This window comes from Lutra lutra, chromosome 5 (genome assembly GCF_902655055.1).
Source record: "Lutra lutra chromosome 5, mLutLut1.2, whole genome shotgun sequence".
Classification (NCBI taxonomy): Eukaryota; Metazoa; Chordata; class Mammalia; order Carnivora; family Mustelidae; genus Lutra; species Lutra lutra.
This window is the reverse complement of record NC_062282.1, coordinates 42,387,103-42,408,869: the sequence shown is the minus strand read 5'-3', so window position 1 is coordinate 42,408,869 and position 21,767 is coordinate 42,387,103. Positions and strand designations below refer to the sequence as shown.

The 21,767-nt window shown below is 46.0% G+C and overlaps 1 protein-coding gene across 2 annotated transcripts in view; it reads left to right on the top strand.

Moving 5' to 3' along the window:
- Positions 1 to 21,767, top strand: part of PDE6A (phosphodiesterase 6A) — a 46,777-nt gene that overhangs the window by 6,404 nt on the left and 18,606 nt on the right. The window contains exons 4-14 of one of the 2 annotated variants that reach the window (XM_047731480.1): positions 240 to 314; positions 6,476 to 6,540; positions 8,409 to 8,475; positions 11,424 to 11,471; positions 14,597 to 14,746; positions 15,294 to 15,437; positions 17,233 to 17,298; positions 17,493 to 17,639; positions 18,538 to 18,645; positions 19,959 to 20,068; positions 21,546 to 21,633. In XM_047731480.1, the coding sequence (XP_047587436.1) occupies positions 240 to 314; positions 6,476 to 6,540; positions 8,409 to 8,475; positions 11,424 to 11,471; positions 14,597 to 14,746; positions 15,294 to 15,437; positions 17,233 to 17,298; positions 17,493 to 17,639; positions 18,538 to 18,645; positions 19,959 to 20,068; positions 21,546 to 21,633 (1,068 nt within the window). Of the gene's footprint in view, positions 1 to 239; positions 315 to 3,390; positions 3,467 to 6,475; positions 6,541 to 8,408; positions 8,476 to 11,423; positions 11,472 to 14,596; positions 14,747 to 15,293; positions 15,438 to 17,232; positions 17,299 to 17,492; positions 17,640 to 18,537; positions 18,646 to 19,958; positions 20,069 to 21,545; positions 21,634 to 21,767 lie in introns of those variants that run through there. The other variant, XM_047731482.1, reaches the window with a different exon arrangement.

Sequence of the window (21,767 nt, the reverse complement as noted above, 5' to 3'; positions counted from 1 at the left end):
GCTGAATGATTAGACAGCCTTAGTTCATCAATGTCTTGAAGCACAGACCTGGCCAACATCCTCTAACAACATCCTCTGAGGCTAATGAACTTTTTGCCTCCCTTCCAAGCTTAGTTTTCAGTGAGCTCTTACCACCTTCCAAATTTCAGTGATAGATGACTCATATGGGTGGGTCTTCTTTTCTTAATCTCCTTTGACCTGTTTTCAAGACATGTAATTATTGTCTTTCTCATTCCTAGGAATTTTTTGATGTCTGGCCTGTGCTGATGGGGGAGGCTCCGCCATATTCTGGTCCCAGGACTCCAGATGGAAGGGTATGCCTCTGACTGGCCTGTATGATCTAATGTTTATTGAAATGCAAATGTAAGGCACTGTAGACCTTGCTGACATTTCTTTTTCACTTAGTTACTTATCTTCTCTGGGTTGGGTCATTTCCCTTGAAGGTCTGATAATTGGTCCTAATTGCCATGCCTTGTAATTTATAAGGCATTTTTAATATCTTGCTAGAGTTTCCTAATAACCTGGTGGGATTGACTAAGGAAGAATTAATATCCTCATCCCACAGATAGGAAAGAGTCCCAAAAAGGTCAAAGCTATCTGCTCAAAGATTCACCCACCAAATGTTTAGAATTGCAGACAATTAGAGCTGGAAATAACCTTAATATCTAAATGAGATTGTATAAATTGATGGTTAAAAGGTCAATTCCAGCCAGTAGACAAACCAATTTGGCTGCATACATTTAAAATTGTTTCTTTTTACTTAAATTTTTTAAAATTTGTAGCTTAATATTAAAAAATCAAGATATTTCCTATAAATATCTAGATTCTCAGTTTCTTTTTAAAAAATGGAAGATCGGGGCGCCTGGGTGGCTCACTGGGTTAAGCCGCTGCCTTCGGCTCGGGTCATGATCTCAGGGTCCTGGGATCGAGCCCCACATCGGGCTCTCTGCTCAGCAGGGAGCCTGCTTCCTCTCCCCGCTCTCTGCCTGCCTCTCTGCCTACTTGTGATCTCTTTCTCCCCGTCAAATAAGTAAATAAAATCTTAAAAAAAAAAAAAGATTTTATTTTTAAGTAATTTGTACACCCAACATAAGGCTTAAACTTACAACTCCAAGATCAAGAGTCAACATGGTCTGCTGACTGAGCCAGCCAGGCACTCCCACAGGATAAATTTGATGGGAGCAGAATGGCGTCTACCTCCTTAGAACCTGGTCTGAGCTCGATAGTTTGCCAAAGTCCCCGCCATTCCCCTTGTGTTCCACTGACCCCCTGTCCCCCAGCCCCTGCTCTCATTTATGGTTCTATCAGATCTCTCCAGGCACTAGAATTTGTGAACTCTGCTTTCATAACATTGATTTACTTTAATTAATTTTTTATTTATTAAAGATTTTATTCATTTATTTGAGAAAGAGAGACAAAGAGAAAGCAAGAGTGGGGGGAGGGGCAGAGTGAGAAGCAGACTCCTTGCCCACTCAGCTGGCTCCATCCCAGGATCCTGAGATCATGACCTGAACCCAAGGCAGACACTTAACCGACTGAACCACCCAGGTGCTCCCCACTGCTTTATTTTAAAAGATGAGGCATCAACACCTTAGAGAAGCTGAAATGGTATCTGTGGGGAGGAAAAGATGAGGCAGGGTAAACACATTTATCACGCAAACAGCCTAGGGAACCTGTAGACTGAATGGATGACCTTAGCTGAGGCCACATAGGACAAGTAAGCAGCAGAGTCATGCCCAGAGTCAAGTCCAGCAGCAGAGTCATGTCCCACAAGATCTTTTAGCCTGTCTGAAATTGTGTATCAATTTCTGCCAGGATGCCTCATTCCACCCAGCCAACCCTAACCCTACTCCAAATTAAAATGTGCATGTGTGTGTGTGAGAGTGAGAGCACACAGGTGAATATGTGTGTATGACGGACTTTAGTTAGTCTTAATTCAAACTCCAATAATTCAAAATTAGCACGCTTGGCTGTGAGCTTCATGAACACACCAGGAAAAGATTTCACTCTGGAAATCTATGTCATCTGCTGGACTTTCTCCAAAGTAAATTTTTAACCCGCTGTTGTTCTGCTTCACACCGCTGTTCCAGCCCCACAATTGCATGATTTCATTTGGGAAGACTGAGTCTTCAAGCACCGTGTCACATCGGATTGCATCGCTCTTGGAAAGCAACTTGGGGACAACTTTTCTTTTCTTTTCTTTTTAAATTTATTTATTTGACAGAGAGAGGGATCACAAGTAGGCAGAGAGGCAGGCAAAGAGAGGGGGAAAGCAGGCTCCCCCCTGAGCGAGGAGCCTGATGTGAGGCTCAATCCTAGGACGCTGAGATCATGACCCAAGCCGAAGGCAGAGGCTTAACCCACTGAGCCACCCAGATGCCCTACAACTTTTCTTTTTAAGCACAGCTTTTTGTGCTGGCCCAGGTGCCGTGCCACTGTGGAGCTTTCTCTCCAATTCATTTAAAAGCTGGGTGTGTATCTTCTGGAAAGCAGAAGTGGAGGACCTGGGATAGAGGTCACCATGGCTTCCAGACACCACCAGCTTCAGTCAACTTCAACTTCTTAGGCTGCTTTTAAGAGTCAGCTCTCTGAGTGGAGCCCTGAGTTCAGAGGTCATCTCCAACTCCAGGATGGCCAGAGAAATGCTGGGCTCTGAATTACCCAGCTCTTCAACCTCGAGCACCCTAATCTTCAAGATGGAGCTGAATGGAACATGTTCTCACTAAGCACCAGTCCAGGAAATGCTGCCCATCACTTGATCAGTTTCCCTGCGATGACTAGGACACTTATGGTGAAGACTGTCTTTCCCAGAAACCTTTCTACATCTCAGGTAGCAAGGACTCAGTCCTTGCAAGAGTATAAGGCATTAGGCTGTGATGGAAAAGGCCAGAGAGCAAAGGACTTTGGCTTGCATTGGTTGCTAACCTATAGGGTGAACTCAGTCCAATAATCCCTCGGGTCCTGGATTTTCTCATCTCTCTGTCACTGAACTCATCTCCAAAGCCAGTTCTAGGTCTAGGACACAGCTGGGGAGGAGACACACATAGCTGGGGCCCAGACCCAGCAGGGCAGGATTGGCCTCAAGTGGATCTTCCAGAAAGACTGGGCTTGGAAGGAACAAGCCTCAGTTCAGATCCCGGCTCCACCAGCCAGTTGTGTGGCCTTGGGCAATGTCTCTAAACCTCACCTTCCTCATCTGTAACGCCTGGATAATCAAGATGGCCTGGCCAGGCCATGGTAGCTACTGCCAAGCACAGGCTGACGTGGCACAGGCAAACAGTCATCATGGCTACGGGGGTTCAATCTCATTATTGAGCAGCTCCTTAGCTGGACTGTGTCATTTACTCTTCTCAACGGGTTCATGAAGGAAGTATCCTCATGATGTCCATTTCACGGTTGAGGAGACTGAGGTTATGAGGGGTCAGTTCATTCACACAGATTTAAATGCAGAATGCTTTTCTTTCCGGTAAGTCATTACAATCTGTTTTTTTAGCATTCCCTCGGGCCTTCTAACAGCCTCACACTTTACCTGCCACATTCACATGAGAAGTAAGCTTTGGTCTGGACTTTGAGCAAATTAACCTCTGCAAATCGTGAGTCTAAAGATCGCCAACAGCAGCTACACCTCCCTTCATCCCCTTATGTAAAGAAAACGTTGTACATGTGTGTGCCTTCATTATTAAAAACTGATATAGGCTAATTGGACTTCATGGAAAAAAAAACAAAAAACAGCACTCGTTTCAAAACTGGCATATTTCCACACAGGACTGTGACTGTTTTTGGCTCTTTCAAAGCCCCTTGTGTTGTTGCCTTAGCTGCTCAGGTGGAAGGTAACAAAGGTGCTCATTGATGGCTCAGTTTTGACTTTCCAAAACCTGGTTAATTCTTAACATGAATATGGTCTTGAAGGCAACTGGGCTGAGCTGCCATGTGTGGAAAAAGCCCTATTTACCTCAAGTACAGTGATCTTTTTGTTGCTTTCTGTGAAAGCAAATTGACTCTCCTGTGGGCTTCAGAAAAAAAAAAAAATTCCATTTCTAACCTTTCTAAAGGAGTCTTGTACAGACCCTGGAGACAGAAGCCTGGGGGGCCCAGGGAGCCAGCAGCTTGCCTCAGGGAGCAGCCCAGACCCAAGGACAGATGGCCTAAAAGAAAGACCTGAAGAAGGTCAAGAAGGTCATAGAAGTCGGCCTCCTTTCCCCCAGAGGGGGACACTTAGGTCTACCCAGGTCTCAGGAGATGATGCCCCCACCTTTGCATTCAGGAATTGCCTACAGGATATAGCTTCACTTTAAACAATGTCCTTAGCGCAATTTGTTTACATTTATTGAAAAAGTGATACATGCGCACGTGAAAAGCTCACACTGTACAAAAGGATACACCACAGAAATCCAGCCTCCCCTGAGGCAGCAGGTGCGAGCAGTCTAGATCCTTCCAGAAACATCTACAGATGCCCACATATTCCTAGAATTCTACCACCAGCATCACCCTCAATAAAAGGGGATGCTTCTGTTTTGTGCCTTACTTTCCCAGCTTGACTCCTCTTTGGCATCTTCCGCTATGAGCACGGATACAGCTACATTGTTCCAGAGACATGCAGAGTGTCCCCTGGATGCAGGCACTGGGCAGCCATTCTCCTGATGACAACATTATGTTGTCTTCAGACTTCAGAGACCCCCGGCTGGGGCAAAGGATGCTTTTCCCCACATTTAGAAATGTGTCTCTAAGATTCATGACCACGCATGGAATTGCTGGGTCAAAGAAGATATGTGTTTTCATCTATGAGGGATATGGCTAACCATCCAACCACAATCTTAGAATTGTAGCTGGGAAGAACTTTGGGGGTTATCTAATTTAGGTTTTAAATTTTTCTGGTTGTCTTTAGACCCCCTCCATGTCCACTGTGCCAGGGACTACTGAGGAAGGCAGAAGGACAGGAAAGGAAGTGAGAGAAAACAAAGGGAGACGTAGGATCTCCATGTGCCCAGCTCTGCCCCGATTTGGGCATCTCAAACAAACACCACCACTGGTTTTTCCAGCTGGGGAAACTGAGGCCCAAGAGTGCACATAGTAAAATCAAGACTAGACCATGAGTCACAGTAGCTGCTAGTGAGAAGGAGCAGAGCCTCTTCTTCAGGAACCTGAAGAAAGTCATGATCCCCTGCAACCAAATGGATGTTCAGACACCTTTGACTGAATCAGGAGTTTCTCTCTGTGGAGGTTGTGAGTCAGGAGTCCAAGATTTACATCTCTAGAGCAGCATTTCCCAAAATACTGCACTCAAGGAACAGTTTTGTTGGTTGGTTTGTTTGAATTTCCAATCCACTTTGGGCCGAGCCTTTTCAAAATGCAATAACACTACGCAACTAGAAAAATTAAAAGTTTCAAAGACAGACAAAATGTAAATCCCCTTCCCTTTTTTCGTTAGTCTCAACAGACCTAATGTAGCTCAAACTGCTATATACAAGTTTCTAAACACTGATTTTCCATTCCTGTTTTTATCTCATCATGGAATGGTACCAAATTGTTTGCTGATAGTTCCAGTCCAGGGTCCATGCCTCAGATGCCCTGTTCTGGGTGAGAGTGATGCAGAGAATAAAACACTGTCTTAGGTTAACATAAGATTAACCTTAAGTGGCATCACAGAAAGATCCCTGAGAGTAGGGGTCAAGGACTTTGCTTCTGATCCTGGCTCACTGTCTACTATAAATGAGTCCCTTCCTTCTTCTCTCTGGGTTTCATTTTTTCCCATTTGTAAAATGGTTTCTAACCTGCCCATCACAGCTGGGTGTTCAGAGGATCTAGTAAGGTGATCGAATTTTCCCCTGGAGAGCTAGGGAGATATCCAATATTCCACTGCCAATATCCCACTACATGTTAGGAAGTCAGGTAACTGAACAGATCTGCTTTAGAGATGGGACTTTTCATTGTGCAAGGAGGTAGGAAGGATGGAAGAGGTGGAAAGTGAGTTGGAGGAATGAAGTAAGATTTGGAAGACAGGTCTGGAGGAGCTGACACAGCAAAGAGCACAGCTGAGTGATGGGAGTCAAGGAGAAAAGGGCCTGGGACCATGGAGCTGAGCCCTGCAGGGAGGGCTGAGTTGACCACAACTCTAAATGGGACAGGAGTCTCCTTTCCACCTCCCTCTCTCCCTGAACTCCAGAAAGCAGTCTTTCTCTCTTTCTCCTTGTACTCAACCCCCAGCTCCCCTTGAAACACTTCCTATCCTTTCCAAGATCCCACCCCCTGCCTGGCCACCATCAGCTGGTTTGAAGGTTAAGCATGCTGAATCATGAGTCAGCTAAGGACAGTGAGCTCCAGAAGCAGCCAGATTATGCCCTTAGAGGGCCAGGCTGGTGTTTCTGGAAAACCACAGGGTACTCAGTAGAGAACAAGCCCTGTGTCATGGATACCCTCATGTTGAAGTTGTGTCTCTGGCTCTCAAGTTACAGGTTTCTTTCTCTCTTGTGCCTAGGAAATCAACTTTTACAAGGTCATTGACTACATCCTACATGGCAAAGAAGACATCAAAGTAATCCCGTAAGTTTCTCCTCAAAACATATTGACTGGTAAGCATGTTACCAATGTCCACTGATACTCATTCCAAGATCAACACTAAGCAAACCCAAGAAGTCCACACACTTGGTCAGAGATAGGGGGAGCAGTAAGGAGGCAGCATGGAAGAGTGGAAAGACCACAGGGGCTGGGAAGAGAGGCTAGATGTTGAGTCAGCGGCTGTGAGTCCCAGTCCCAGGCCTCAGTTCCCCATCTACAGAATGAGACCGTGGGTTCTGATCAGGGCTTTCCAGTGGTTTCGTCTTGAAACTGGGTTTCTTAACTGAATTCCAGACACCTCCAGTCCAAAATCAGACTCTGGGATTTACCATGAGTCACCTGAATCTGTAAACAGTGGATATGAAAGGCCACAACGGGAGTTGATCTTGGTCATCACCAGACTGAATGATAATAATCCATTACACAGACAACCCAGTTCACAGGTTTATCTGTAACTAGTTGGGGATAAGCAAAAACTTTGTGAGTCAACATTTTGAGCTCACGTTGCTAGCAAAACAAAGCATCAAAACAGACGGATTTTGCATGGGACAACCTTGTGACTCTCATGTTGACTTATACTTCTGAGCAAACCCCTAGAGCCTTCCCACTGAGATGTACTTCCCAGCACAACTTTGTATTAAACCTGCATGATCCTGAAAAAAAAAAGGGGGGGGGGGTTAATTCACCTGGCTTTACAGGAAGATATTACAATTCTAAATTTGTATACACTTCATAACATGGCCTCAAAAAAAAAAAAGGCAAAAGCTGATGGCAATATAAGATATAGGCAGATCCATGTTTGCTAGTTGATAGGAGGAGCAGACTAAAACAGAATATAGAATATTTGAATAACACAATTAAACTTAATTTAATAGCTATAGAGAGACTATGGCACCCCATCCCCCAAACCAGAGGACACTCAGTCTTTTTAAGCATACATACAACACTTATAATAATTAGTGATATAATGGGCCACAGAGTAAACTTCATATATTTCAAAAGACTGAAATAATATTTGGAATGTCCCCTGATCACAACATAAGTATCCTAGAAACCAATAACAAAATACTAATTAGAATAATCTTCATAGGCAACTAGGAAAGCTAGAAGGCCAAAGGCCCCATTGATGTAGTCCATACAGATGGGGAGGAGAGGATGCAAGAATGGATCTGGAGGGGCAGATAGGAGCTGTCTACCATCACCACATCTCAAGAAATTAACCACAAACTGAAAAAAAAAAAAAAAAAGCCCAAAGAAAAGAATAAATATAAGCCACGAAATTAATAACATAGAAAAAGACAAATGAATGGTTCATGAAGATCTTAATGCATTTTTCCACATTTCTATCTTTTCTCACAAAAACCAAGTATAATCTTACAATAAATAAAAGATAATAATATCAAAAATTGTACTATTATTGTGAGGGGCGAATAAATACGTAAAGCCCCAGCTTAGTGCTCAGTACGTTGTTGGAGTTCACCATAGATGTCTTTCCTCTCTCTCTCTCTCTCTGTGGAATTAAGCTACCTCTCTCGTATTAGTGTTAATGGAGGGAAAGGATTGTGTCTGCTTTTGCTCAGCAATCAATGACAATGGCTGAATGAATGTTGTCCCTTCGCTTGGAAAATCAAACTCAGTGTGCCATCATAAAATGTATTCACCATGCTTTTTTTTCCTTTTCTAAATTTGAAACATTAAGATGCTTACAGAAGATTTGGGCCTCCTTCAGGCATAGTGTTTAGAAGCAGGAGTTGAGAGCCAAGAGAGAGTAGAGGGGGGCAAAGACCTAGATTCAAGGTTTTAGTCCAGCTGTCCCTATATGAAAAGTTACCAGTTGTCTTTGGCCTTTACAGGAATCCACCTCCTGATCATTGGGCTTTAGTAAGTGGTCTGCCCACTTATGTTGCCCAGAATGGCCTGGTAAGTAATACAACTTGGAAGGGGGAGAGTCTTGGACCAGTTGGAAGAGTAAAAGGATTTCAGATCGAGAGAGCAGGAAACACTATGGGAAGTGTGGGTCTCTAAAAGCCTGATTCTCTCGTTTCTCAACTCACTTGACACTTGGTCCAAGGACATGGACAGAGAATTGACATTAGAGGAAATGTGAAATACACAGAGAAATAATCCTTAGATGGGAAGTTGCTTAGTCTTACTGACAACTTGTCTTACTGATAAGATACTTGCTCATATGTCAGGGGCAAAAGCGTGGCAGACTGGTCTTCGAGGCTCACCATAGACCAAGTCCCAGCCTCTCATTCCAAAGACTTAGTTGCCACTCCCTAGCCCTTATCCCTGCCATGTTCCCAGCTGTACCATGTACAGCAGAGCTCAAATTTCCCTCTCCCACCATGCCCCACCCACTCAAGGTCAAAAATGGAGTAAGCATCCCCTGCCCTAGAGAGAAGGGTCTTGTCTGTTAGCTGCACATCACCCCCATATTTGGGTCTGGCCACCCCTTTATCCTTCTCCAGGCACACACTACTCAATGCAGCTCACGTAGCAAGAAGTTTATATAGTGAAGATTTTGTAGGTACCAGGCACTGTAATTGGCTCTGTGAACAGAAAGATAAATGCATCAGATACACTCTCTGTTCTGAAGCTCATAATCAAATGGGGAGATATTTTAAACAGAGTCTTATACTCCAATGTGATAAGGGCACAAGAGAGATATACATGGCATATTCTTGGAACACAGAGTAGGAGGCATCTAAGTCAGGCTTTTCTTCCGAGAGTGTTGGTCTTAGTTGAGTATTAAGTAAATAGGTATTAGGCTGGTGGGAGCAGGAAAGGGGATTCCTGGTGGAGGCAACAACTTGAGCAAACCAGGCCTAGAGGGCCTGAACGGCATGGGGCGTGCAGTCCAGTGTTGCTGGAATATTAGCTTTGAGACAGGAAGAGGTCAAGAGATGAGGCTTGAGGGGAAGGGGAGCGCCAGATAACGATGGCCTTGGATCCCAGGGCCCAGGGGTGGGACTTTAATCTATAGGCAAAGAGTTTTTAAGCAGGAGATTGGCAGAGTCCGTTTTCTTTTTAAAAAGATAACTCTGAGAGATCTGAAGGGATTAAGGGGCAGAGCAAAAAGTACATCCTTACAAGCATCTCAACAAAGGAACAGGCAGTGAAGAGTACTATCATTATGGCAAACAGCCATTGAGTGCCTATGAGCCACACGGTAAATATACTTGCTCACGTGATACTCACACAAGTCTGACAGAGATGAGATGAAGAGAGGGAGATCAGGGATCAGATCTAACCCCAGGAGGGTAAAAGGGAAAGAACTTTGCGATTGTGAGCAGAGAGTGGGGAGAAAGAAAAATCAGAGCCCATTTTGGGCTTCTGGCTTGGATGAATAGAGCTGACACCGGCTTTGGCTGCGAGATGAGGAGGTCAGTTTCAGACAAGGTGACCCTAAGACATTTTTTGACAGCAGATGTCCAGTAGGCAGATGAAGAGATGACTCTGGAGGTGTGGAGAGAGAGGAGGGACGGAGATGGGGATTTGGAAGACATCGGGACTAGAGGGTACTTGAAACTCTATGTGAATGAAGTCACCAGGGAGAGTGAGAGGGACCTGGGGTGGGATATTGTTAGATGCCAACATTTAAAGATTGGGTAGAGAAAGAGAAGTATGTGAGAGAAGAATAGAAGGAGGGCTCAGAGATATCTAGATAAGAACTGAAAACCCTATTGAGTTTGGCAATCAGATCATTGGCAATTAGATCAATTAGATCCCAAATGGAGAGCAGATTTGGTGGTAAGGTGAGGTGGAGACCAGCATGTGGTCTGCCGAGGTGCGGCTGGGTAATGAGGAGGTAGAAAATCGCAAAAGAGAAGCAGAGGAGAAAACCTGGATGATTGCTAGTGGGACCATGTTTGGGTCCAGAGATGATTTCATTTTCCAGGATGGGAGAGACTCAAGCAAGCTCATGGCTGAGGTCAAAGAGCCCTCAGAGACATTGCAGATATCAGAAGGGAACAGTGGCAACTGATGGAACTGGTCCGAAGATAGGCCAGAGGGATGGTGCAGTAGGTGAGCAGTTCTGGAACAGGAGCAAAGACAGCTCACCACCTGAGACCACAGGATGGTCAGGGCCAATGGGACAGTCAGGGTTACTGCAAGCCCATAGGGTGCCTTTTTGAGAATTAGAAAAAAGTACCGCTTTCATGTACCAAAAGAGAAAGACTGGGATCCTGGTTCTACAAGTTAAGAACAGGCTGTATTTCAGCTCCCCATCAGCCCTTCAGTGAGATGCTTTTTGTGCAGTACACACACTATGCAACTGTACACAGTGACCCCATGGGCAGGGCCCTGGAGTGATCAGGTAAGTCCTATATGTATGATAGGGTATACTGGTTCAGTTTTTAGGAGAGGAATCTTGCAATATAAAACCAGAGCTGTAATACCTTTTATTTCTCATTCTATTTTGGAGTTTATACCCCAAGAAAAAACTCCTTCCTTAAAAAACAAGCAATACCAAACCTAAATGTAATTGATTTAAAGATGCTTAGAGTGGCATTATTTCCACTAATAATGACAAAAATTGGATACAACCCAAATAGTCAACAAAAGACACAGCAAAATGAGATACATTATAGCAATTAAAAATGACAAATTGTAGCCTCCATTTTTTCAAAACTTAGAAATGACTAAGGAGTGAAGCAAATGGCAAGAAATAATGTTTATAAGGTAGCTTTTCTGTCCAGTAGACTCACTTAATCATTGAAAACCATCTTAAGCATGTCTACTTGAGGAAAAGAATGTGAACGCCTTGGGCAAGGACGTAGTGTTTCTGAAGATAGCACGCAGGGCTCACTGGGTATGCTGTCGAGTCTAATCACGGCTTCAGTATTCCTCTTCACCACTTTCAGATTTGCAATATCATGAACGCCCCTGCAGAGGACTTCTTTGCATTCCAGGTAAGTCATTACTTGTTTGGTCTCAGTCACCTGATATTTTTTCCCCCCAGAGAGGGTTCAAACACATTAAAGTCCATCTGTTTGTTGGGAAGCAGTCTCAACAAAGTGAAAACATGGATAGAAAAAAGTCATATGCCCATGGAAGCAGGGAGGGAGTTACTTTGGTAAATTTCAAGGTCCCATTTGGTTTTAATGTTCACACGTTTTGCTTTCTGGCCTCCAGACTTTTGCTTATGCTGTTGCCCTACCCCGGAACCATCTGGTCCTGCCCAAATACTCTCTGCTCTTTAGTACAAGCTCAAATGCTATGAAACTTTTATGAAGTCTTAGTCTGTTTCCTCTGGCTAATATCATTTCTCTCTCCTTGGGATTTTCATGGTATATTGTTTACCACTCCATATGATTTTTGTCTGTCATTTTTTACAAATGTTTATGGAGGGCATCCTCTGTGCCAGCAACTGACACAGTCTACACTGGCTGCAATGGTGGACCAGACAGACATGGTCTCTATCTCAGGGGGCTCATGACTGTATGGGTAGAAAGGCCATGCAGTGCTGGTCAGAGAAGGACAGAGGGATAGAGGAAGGAATCTTTCCAGGGACCTGAGTTAATCTGGAAGGAATCAAAGAATGTGTCCCTGAGAAATTATGTTTAGGCAGGAAAAAAAGGGGAGAAGACTATAGGAAAGAGAGAGCTTGTTGGAAGGACCCAGAGTAGACCAATGAATCTGAGTGAGAGATAGTGTGGAGAGTGGTAGGAGCAGATTCTAGAGAAGTAGACCAAAGTCAGATGATACCTGGAGAGGACAGATGACACATGGCCTGGAGGGTCCTGCTGGGGAATTAGTTCCCCGTACTATAGTCCCCTTACTTTATCTCTTATTACCCTTCTTTGCTTCCAGATTAATTCCTCGGTAAAGGAAAATATAGGTCAGCAGTTGGACCTTATCTTTCTTAACATTTCTAGCTGTAGGTGCCCAATCAATATTTGTTGAGTGTAGCACACCAGATGGAAGAAAAACAGGGCATTAGCAATCAGGAAATAATTAAGAAGAAAATTAAAATGACTCTTAAAAATTAGTGAATTATTTTTTTTTTTTTAGTCCTTGAAGAACCTCATGAAAGAATGTAGCAAGAATATCCTTCCAGAGTTAGAGTTGTATGTCTTGTGTTGGGATTTTGCTCATTTCCACGTGAGGAGCCCAAATTGTTGCTGAGAGTTGCTAACCTGATAAAAACCGCACTGAAGTTGATCTCTACCCAATTAGTTCAGTTTACCCACATTAAAGCATCAAATCTGATCTCGTTTTTAGATTCTAGGCTTCTTCCTCCAACTCATCCTCTACAAAGTGGCCTGAGTAATTTTTCGAAACTCAGGCTGTGTACAATAACTTCTCTGCTTAAAAACCTTGAATCCTTTCTCGTTTGGCTTTCACTAAAACCTGTTTCCTTATCATGGCCTTTAGAAGGAAGGGGCTCACTGAAGGTTAGGCGGAGACTTGGGAAAAGGCAGACCTGGAACTCATGTTTCCTGACCAACAGCCCCTTGTTCTTGGGCTGTAATCTGCATCCTCCTGAAGTCACTTTCCCACCAGGTACTGGCTTCCAGTGTTCATGAAATGATCACCATCATTATTATCATCATCATCAATATCATCACCATCATCATCATTATCATCGTCATCTCACCACTTTAAGAATCTTGGAACTGGGGCACCTGGGTGGCGCAGTTGGTTAAAGCCTCTGCCTCCGGCTCAGGTCATGATCTCAGGGTCCTGGGATCGAGCCCCGCATCGGGCTCCCTGCTCACTGGGGAGCCTGCTTCCCTTCCTCTCTCTCTGCCTGCCTCTCTGCCTACTTATGATCTCTGTCAAATAAATAAATAAAATCTTAAAAAAAAAAAAAAGAATCTTGTAACTTTCAAGTGCGAGGATTCCAAGTACAGGAAGCCTTCCTTGATTTCCTTCCCTCTCTGGCTCCCCCAGAACCATAAGAAACTCCACTTGCTTGCTTACCTGCCAGATTATGAACAACCTGAGGATAACCTTTGTACCTACTTTGCCTCAGTTTTTTCAGTTTCTAGTTCAGTTCCTTGCACATTGTAAAATGTTTAATATTTACCAGTTCATGAGAAGAGAGTCTAGAAATGACCTAGTCCAGTCATTCCCATGTTATAAATGATAAAATGAGAGGCTCAGACAGATGGCAGATGGCTCACAGAGGGCCACCTTACAACTGACCAAGAGATTTCACCGCCCTTGTCTCAGTCACTCCACGAGGCACAGCTTCTTGCTAGTACCCCCTCTGGGCTGAGACAGCTGAGGCCCACTGACAGGAAGTCACACCAAGAGTCAAGAGACAGGGGCGCCCGACTGGCTCAGTTGGTTAAGCATCTGCCTTCAGCTCAGATCATGAGCCCAGGGTCCTGGGATCGGGCTCCCTGCTCGGTGGGGACCCAGCTTCTCCCTCTCCCTCTGCCTGCCACTCCCCCTGCTTGTGCTCCCTCTTTCTCTGCCAAATAAATAAATAAAATCTTAAAAAAAAAAAAAGAAAAAAGTCAAGAGACAAACAAGATGTTTAATGGTGGCTCTATTAAGCATATCCCAGCACCTGGTGGCTTGTGAGAGACACAGTGAATGGGAGACGGTGACCCATCAGAGGACGGTAAAACTCTCCAGGTTACCTTAAGCTCGTGCCGGCTCAGGCAGGTGAACAACAAGGCACAGAGCCGGTCCTCAAGCCAAAGGTTTTGTTGACATGGCTACAATCTGGTTTGATAGGCTTGCTTACCACCTACCCAGAGAATCCCTAGTTGTTTTGCAGTTTTCATATTGTAAATATTATCTGGCAAGCACAGGTGCTTTCTAAATAGACCTAAATAGCGGACAGGGCAGAAAGTCTGACAGTTTTGACGCACAGAGGCCCGTGAACTATCGGGTCTTTAAACTCATCAGGACCCCTCTGCACCCCATCTGTCGCTGCCTGTGGTGTGGGTAACGAGCCAACGGTGGTTGTTCCTGAGTCCTTCTCTGACTGCTGTTTCTAAGGCCAGTTCTATCCTGACTTCCAAATGAAAGGGCCTCTGAACAATAACCGATTTGTAACCTTCTCTGGCTTCTCTTGTAGAAAGAGCCTTTGGATGAGTCCGGATGGATGATTAAGAATGTCCTGTCTATGCCAATTGTGAACAAGAAGGAAGAAATCGTGGGGGTGGCCACGTTTTACAATCGCAAAGATGGGAAGCCCTTTGATGAGATGGACGAGACTCTCATGGAGGTGTGGCTCCGGAGGAGGCCTTCGTGGCTGGGTTGCGGGGAGGGCTTGTTGCAGCAAGAGGGGTGAGGGGGGTTCACCTGGGGTGGGGTGGGGAGCTCACCTTGTCGGCACGCCCCCGACTCAGCCTCAATGTCTGCTCTCTGGCTTCCACTTCTGCACTGCCATGTGCTGTCAGAGAAATTCACATTCCCTTTAAAACAAATTTTGATCAATTAGCTTTACCTTTTAGCATTTTTAGGATCATGGCAAAAATGAGCAAAACGTACAGAGTTCCCGTAGGCCTCCTGTGCCCACGTGGGTACACACACTTGGGTGAAGTTATCACCCATAAGAATGTTGCTTTGCATGTTGGTGCCTTATTTTAAAGTGGATTCCCACCCAGTGTTCAGTCTTCGTCCTCAAACACCTCTTCTAAGGAGAGCAGCAACCCCCTGATCGAACCCACCTTACAGATGAGGAAACGGAACCCTAGAGTCTTGCCCTAAGTCACAGAGGCAGGATCAAACCAGGATGTTCTGTCTCTGATTCTTGATTTCTTTCCCTTCAGTCTTTGGCTCAATTTCTGGGCTGGTCTGTCTTAAACCCTGATACCTATGAGTCAATGAACAAACTGGAAAACAGGAAGGATATCTTCCAGGACATGGTCAAATATCACGTGAAGTGTGACAATGAAGAAATCCAGAAAATCCTGGTGGGTGAAGTTCTTCTATGTTTCTGCTCTAGCGGAAGCGGCGCCCCGGGAATGTGACCAGGGCAATAGTCAAGCTCCATGAAGGCAGAGGTGGGTGGGCTGGCCTTGCACGGGGATGCTCCGGACCCCTCGCAGTCAGCGGATGGATGGATGGATCCACGAGTACCAATGAGTCATATGGATCCCATATGGCTGATCCGTGTGGCTGGGCGACAGCTGTCCCTTGCACATGCCACCTCAGTCGTGGGGCCAGATGTTGGCTTAACAGCTCTGGAAACTCTGTTTTTCACTGTGCCGAGGGTTGACTTGGTAGTAGAGAGGGAGTCACCCAACCACAGCCCTGACACTGAGAGAATGCTCTTTCTGACAGCCCATGAACACTGCCAGCTTCTCAGAGATTCCCTCCATGAGGTCAGCTCACTTAGAAAGGAGTTGGATCACAGAGGAGTTTGGTGAGCAAAGAAGTAGGACAGAAGGAGTTAGAGGTTAGTAGTGAGTCCTCACATAGTTTCATCACTTTACGGTTTATAAGGCAATTTCACATTTAGGGTATTTTTTGATGCTCACAACAACAAACGCATTAAGGTGGGAAGGGTAAGGGCTTCTATCCCTTTAGAGACACGAAGAAACTGAGGTCCAAAAGGGGGAAGTAACTGGCCCCCTAATCACCTGGCTTATTAAATAGGTCTCACTTAACCTTTATCAGGATAATGAGTAAATTCTCTACTGCTCTTATGAAAGAGCTGCCTCCTGAGGTAGTGAGCACCCTGTCAAGAGAGGTATCCAAGTAGAGGCTGGATGATCATTTATCAGGGATGCTATAGAGAAGAGTCCTACCTACCTGGATGAGATATTTTGAAGGATATGTGGCAATTAGTGACTCATTATTCCTTGGATTTGGTTCCCAAAGAGATCATGATCTTAGAAGTCAATTGAGTTAGCCAAATGGCATTGGATAAGATACCCAGCTGAGCTCCCAAGACCTTGCTTATAGACCTCACAAGTTGAAACAATACAGGCCAATATTTTCAGAAGTGACTTCTTAAGCTGGGAAGATATCACCACAAATTCGATCATTTCATACCAATCACTGATAAAGTCAGAGGAGAAATCATCTAGTTTGGATAAACTGACTCACGGTTTGCTTGTCTCAGTCCGTGATTTTGGCCAAATGATGGATATATGGGCCCCCTGGAAGCAGAGCCTCAGTGAACCAGTGAGAAGTGAGAAGGCTATGCTCTGGGTCAAGAAATCAGAAGCAAGTAACTGAGTCCAGGTCCCCCTCCTCTGGCATGTGCACAGTGCAATAGGCCTAGAGAAGGAAGAAACTTGCCTCAATCGACCTTCTGACTCCCCAGTCCGTAATAATAACAATAAGAATATCAGCAACAACGTTATTTAACTCTAGTGTTTACTACGTGCCAAGCACTGCCCTGGGGACTTAACATGCATTAGTCTAGCTGTATACCTGTTTTTTCAAAATGACTTGGCATAAGTCTAGTCTTAAGTACTTTCATTATTTCCATTTTACAGGTGAGGAAATGGAGGACCGAAGGTGTTAAGTAGCTCTGCTAGTAAGTGGCTGAGCTCGAACTTGCAGGCAGATCCCCACTGCCCAATGCCCGGGAATTTGAATTTGCCCATCACTGGATGGTGAAGGGCAGCCTCTCTGAGTTTGTGGCTCCCGCTGCAAGCGCTTTGGAGGAAGGAGGAGAATGGAAATGGAAAAGTCGAGGCATATTTAGACCTCAGATGTACTAACTGATTTTCTCTCTGCTATTTTGGGCGCTGGCAGAAAACCAGAGAGGTGTATGGGAAGGAGCCGTGGGAATGCGAGGAAGAGGAACTCGCTGAGATCCTGGTGAGCAGGACAGAACACACGCAAGGTGCACCTTGAGCATGCGCAGGGCAGGGTTGGGGGGGGCCCTGCCTCTGCCAAGCACGCCCCTTGTCACCCTGCTCTGATCCTGGGATGGGGACAGGGCTGGGGGCTGCCGGGGGGAGACCCATGCACGCTTCATGTGCTCCAACCCCAGGACTCCCCTCCTTACACAGCAAGGAGAGCTGCCAGATGCAGAGAAATACGAAATCAATAAGTTCCACTTCAGCGATTTGCCCCTCACGGAACTGGAGCTGGTGAAATGTGGGATACAGATGTACTATGAGCTCAAAGTGGTGGATAAATTTCACATCCCTCAGGAGGTAAGGGCAAAAGAAACCCCTTCCATTTCCTTTTTTCTTCTTGCTTGCTTCCTTTTTTTTTTTTTTTTTTCCCAGCTCAATCTGTAAACAGTGCACCCTCAGCTTTGAGGATATAAAGCATTAGTCACACTGCGCAGTGACTCATTTATCAGAAAAGAGACACACAGTTCCTCTGAACTGTGCTGTTCCCAGCTCACTGGCTTCTCAAGGTGGCTTGAGAGGTGCTGAGTTCCGAAGGCATCCATGGGAACCAATATTGAAACGAGCGTGGGAAATGTGGGTGACATCATTTTAAACAGGTCTCTCCCCCTGCAGGATTCCTTATAGTGTGCTTTGAATCTAGGGGCCTGGAGAGGGACGGGCAAGGGGGTGCTGGGGTGGGGGTGGGGGCTAAGCTCAGAATTTCCCAGACTTGTTTGATTAAAGCAGCGGTTCTCAAAGTGCTGCCTCAGACCACATCAGCACCATGTGTCAATGTATCAGAAGCACTAATTCTCTCTTGGGCGCACTCACACAGAGAGACATAAACACACACACACATGCAATTCTCCCAGCTCTAATGACTCAGGAAGTGTGCGTTTGAACGAGCCCTCTGAGTGATTCTGATGGGCACTCACGTTGGAGAACCACCAAGTTAAAGACCCCCTTTTGTTTTCCTCCCTGGGAGCTCTCCAGGGCAGAGTTTGGGAAACACTGATGAAGCTCCATTTAGTGGAGTAAGTGGGGGGCGCACGTGCACCTGGTTTCCTAACAACGTCCATTTTGCTAGTATTCAGCCATTTGCAAAGTACTCTCCCCGCATTGCTGGCTGGCTGGGGCCCGTGGAGGGGATGGGGAGGGCCTCCCTTAGGACGCAGGGCCCCAGGCCTTACCCCCACCCCTGTGCCCGTGTTTGCAGGCCCTGGTGCGGTTCATGTACTCACTGAGCAAGGGCTACCGCAGAATCACTTACCACAACTGGCGGCACGGCTTCAACGTGGGGCAGACCATGTTCTCCTTGCTGGTGGTACGGCGGGAGTAGGGGGTGGGCGCAGCTGGGGCGGTGGCCTGGAAGAGGGGGGATGGCGGGGGTGCTCAGGCCATGCCAGAAGACCTCTCCACCTCCACCCGGAAGCAGGGGCTTTGCTGTCTTCAGTGCTTAAAAAAAAAAAAGAAAAGAAAAGAAAAAGACACAACAGGAGTGCACGTTTAGCATACATGAATTGCAAGGAGAGAATTGTGTAAAATAAAAAGTGAAGGAAAGCTGCAGGCTCCCCCCAAGCCCAGTGCGGTTACTTAGAAATAACCACCGCATGACTCCTTCCAAATCCTCTTCTAGAAGCTTCGAGACATATTTTAACACAGACACAGTGTGTTTTGTTTACAACCAAATGAATAATAATACCGTAAAACATGCTTTCTTCATTTGAGAAGCTGTATCAATCACATTCTCCATATGTTTAATTTTTCATTGTGGTTAAATATACAACACAGAAGACCTACCATTTTAACGGTTTTTAGGTGTTGGGTTTTTTTTTTTTTTTTAAGATTTTATTTATTTATTTGACAGAGATCACAAGTAGGCAGAGAGGCAGGCAGAGATAGAGGAGGAAGCAGGCCCCATCCTGAGCAGAGAGCCCGAAGTGGGGCTCGATCCCAGGACCCTGGGATCATGACCTGAGCCGAAGGCAAAAGCTTTAACCCACTGAGCCACCCAGGCACCCCAAGTGTTAGGGGTTTTAAGACATTCACCGTGTTGTGCGACCCTCACTACTATCTGCCCCTAGAACTTTTTAATCTTTCCAAATAGAAACTCTGTCCCCATTAAACAATTCCCCGTTCCCCTCTCTCCAGCCCTGGTGACCACTTTCCCCTTTCTATCTCCATGAACTTGACTACCCTAAGTATTTGAAGGAAGCTCAGGGGAAGATTCTTCTGGGCTGTGCTCAAACCAGTGTAGGGTTTGCTTTGCCAGTCTGGGCATGTTAAAAAACCCTCCAGATCCTAAAACCTGACTGCTACAACTTTTTAACCATCACCTAGTCCAGTGTCCTCTACCTCCAGTGTGCAGATTGGGATACTGAGGGAGACTGGACCAGTTAAGATCGCTCAGGACTAGGGTGACCAACCATCCCTGTCTGCCTGGGACTGTTCCAGTTCTAGTACGGAAAGTCCCATGTCCTTGAAAGCGCCCCAGTCCCAGGTCAACATCTGGTCACACTATTATGCCCGGGATAGAGCCAAGGTCAGAACTGGGTTTCCAGGCCCTCCCCCTCACACCTGTTCTGCTTCCAACCCCTGCAAGAAAGGAGTGAGTGGCACCTCTGATTGCTCTTCCAGACCGGAAAGCTGAAGCGCTACTTCACGGACCTAGAGGCCTTGGCCATGGTCACTGCTGCCTTCTGCCATGACATTGACCACAGAGGCACTAACAACCTCTACCAGATGAAGTGAGTCGGCCCTTCCTGTCCCTCCTGTCTGCCTCTCGCTCCCAGGATTCATTACCCAGATCTGAAAGGCTCTCAGGCAGATTCACCAGCCAAGGGAAAGTCCCACTGTCCACAGCTTCCTACTTCCTCCAGCCCTGTGGGTCTGAGTAAACTCCAGTGACAGACAGAATAATGACCCCCAAATATAGCCATGTCACCATGCCTGGAGCCTGGGAATGTGTTGCCTGATAATCAAAAGGGACTTTGCAGATCTTTAGAGATTTAGAGATCTTGAAATACAGGGATTATACTGGGTTATCCAAGTGGGCCCCACATAGTTAGAAGGGTCCTTCTAAGAGGGAAGTGAGAGGTCAGAGAGGAGAGAGGATACCACACTGCTGGGTTTGAAGATGAAGGAAGGGCCACAAGCCAAGGAAGAAAGGTGGCCTCTAGAAGCTAGGAGCCGAGGGAATGGATTGTCCCCTAGAGCCTCTAGAAGGAAAGCAGCTCTGCGGACCTGCTTTAGACTCTGAACTCTAGAGCTATAAGATAATAAATCTTTACTGTTTTCAGCCATTAAGTTTATGGTAATTAAGTTTATGGTTATTAGCAACAATATATGAAACCCCTCCCTGTCCTCCCTCCCTCTCTGCTGAATGACTTTAAGCCAAATGTTAGTAACTGACACTGGTTCATTCATTCCCCTTGTATTTGTAATGCTCCTAACGTAAGTGCGGTAGGCCCTGTGCTAGGCAAGGGAGGTACCATGGTAGCAGAACAGACACAGGCCCTGTCCTCACAGAGCTTATACTCCACACAGCCTCTGAAACATGGTCCTTGCTGGGTAGAGCAGGAACTAGTGTTGTACTCATATTACAGAGGAGGAAACTGAGACTCTGCCCAGGACCCACAGCCCTACGAGTCATAAAAAAGCCTAGAACATGCTGCTCTGAGGCTGGAGGTCGTGTTTCTACTTTCTGGGAAGCTAAGTATTGAGCTCAGAGCTTGGCACATACTTATTGAATAGAGACATGAATAAACACACCGCCTGTGGGAATTCAGTGGCTTCTCCTGAGACTCAAGGATTGCATCAAGAGCTTGTGATCTTTTAAGTATGGCCTGCGGCCAATGTCCACGGATGACGATAGGGAACCCAGAAATCTTTAAATTGCCTGTGTCATTGTGTGTGTGTGCGTGTGTGTGTGTTCCTTTGGGGCACACGCTATTCAACAGCCTCTCTAAGGAGTCCATGAGCCCAGAGAGGCTTGGAATCAGCTTTGGAGAAAGCTAAAGCCTGAGAGTCAGGGGACCCGATGTCGAGTCTTCTTTCCCACTCCCTCACCACGTGATAAGCTCCTTCTCAGTGCTGGCCATCAGCCTCTCTGCCTGCAGAATTAGGAGGGGGCAGGACTAGATGATATCTGTAACCTCCACCTTGGCCATTCCATGCTGATTATGTGTGTGTGTGTGTGTGTTTATGTGTGTGTCTCCCATTCAGATCCCAGAATCCACTGGCCAAGCTCCATGGGTCCTCCATCTTGGAAAGACACCACTTGGAGTTCGGCAAAACGTTGCTGAGAGATGAGGTAGGATGGGTGGGGGCCCTCCACATTGCCTGCTGGGAGCCCCCATCTCACTAGAAGCCTGCCTGTGGCCGGGCGGTGCTCTTCCCATCGGCCTGGGCCACCTCTCCCACCATCCGGGGTCATCATCAGTAGTT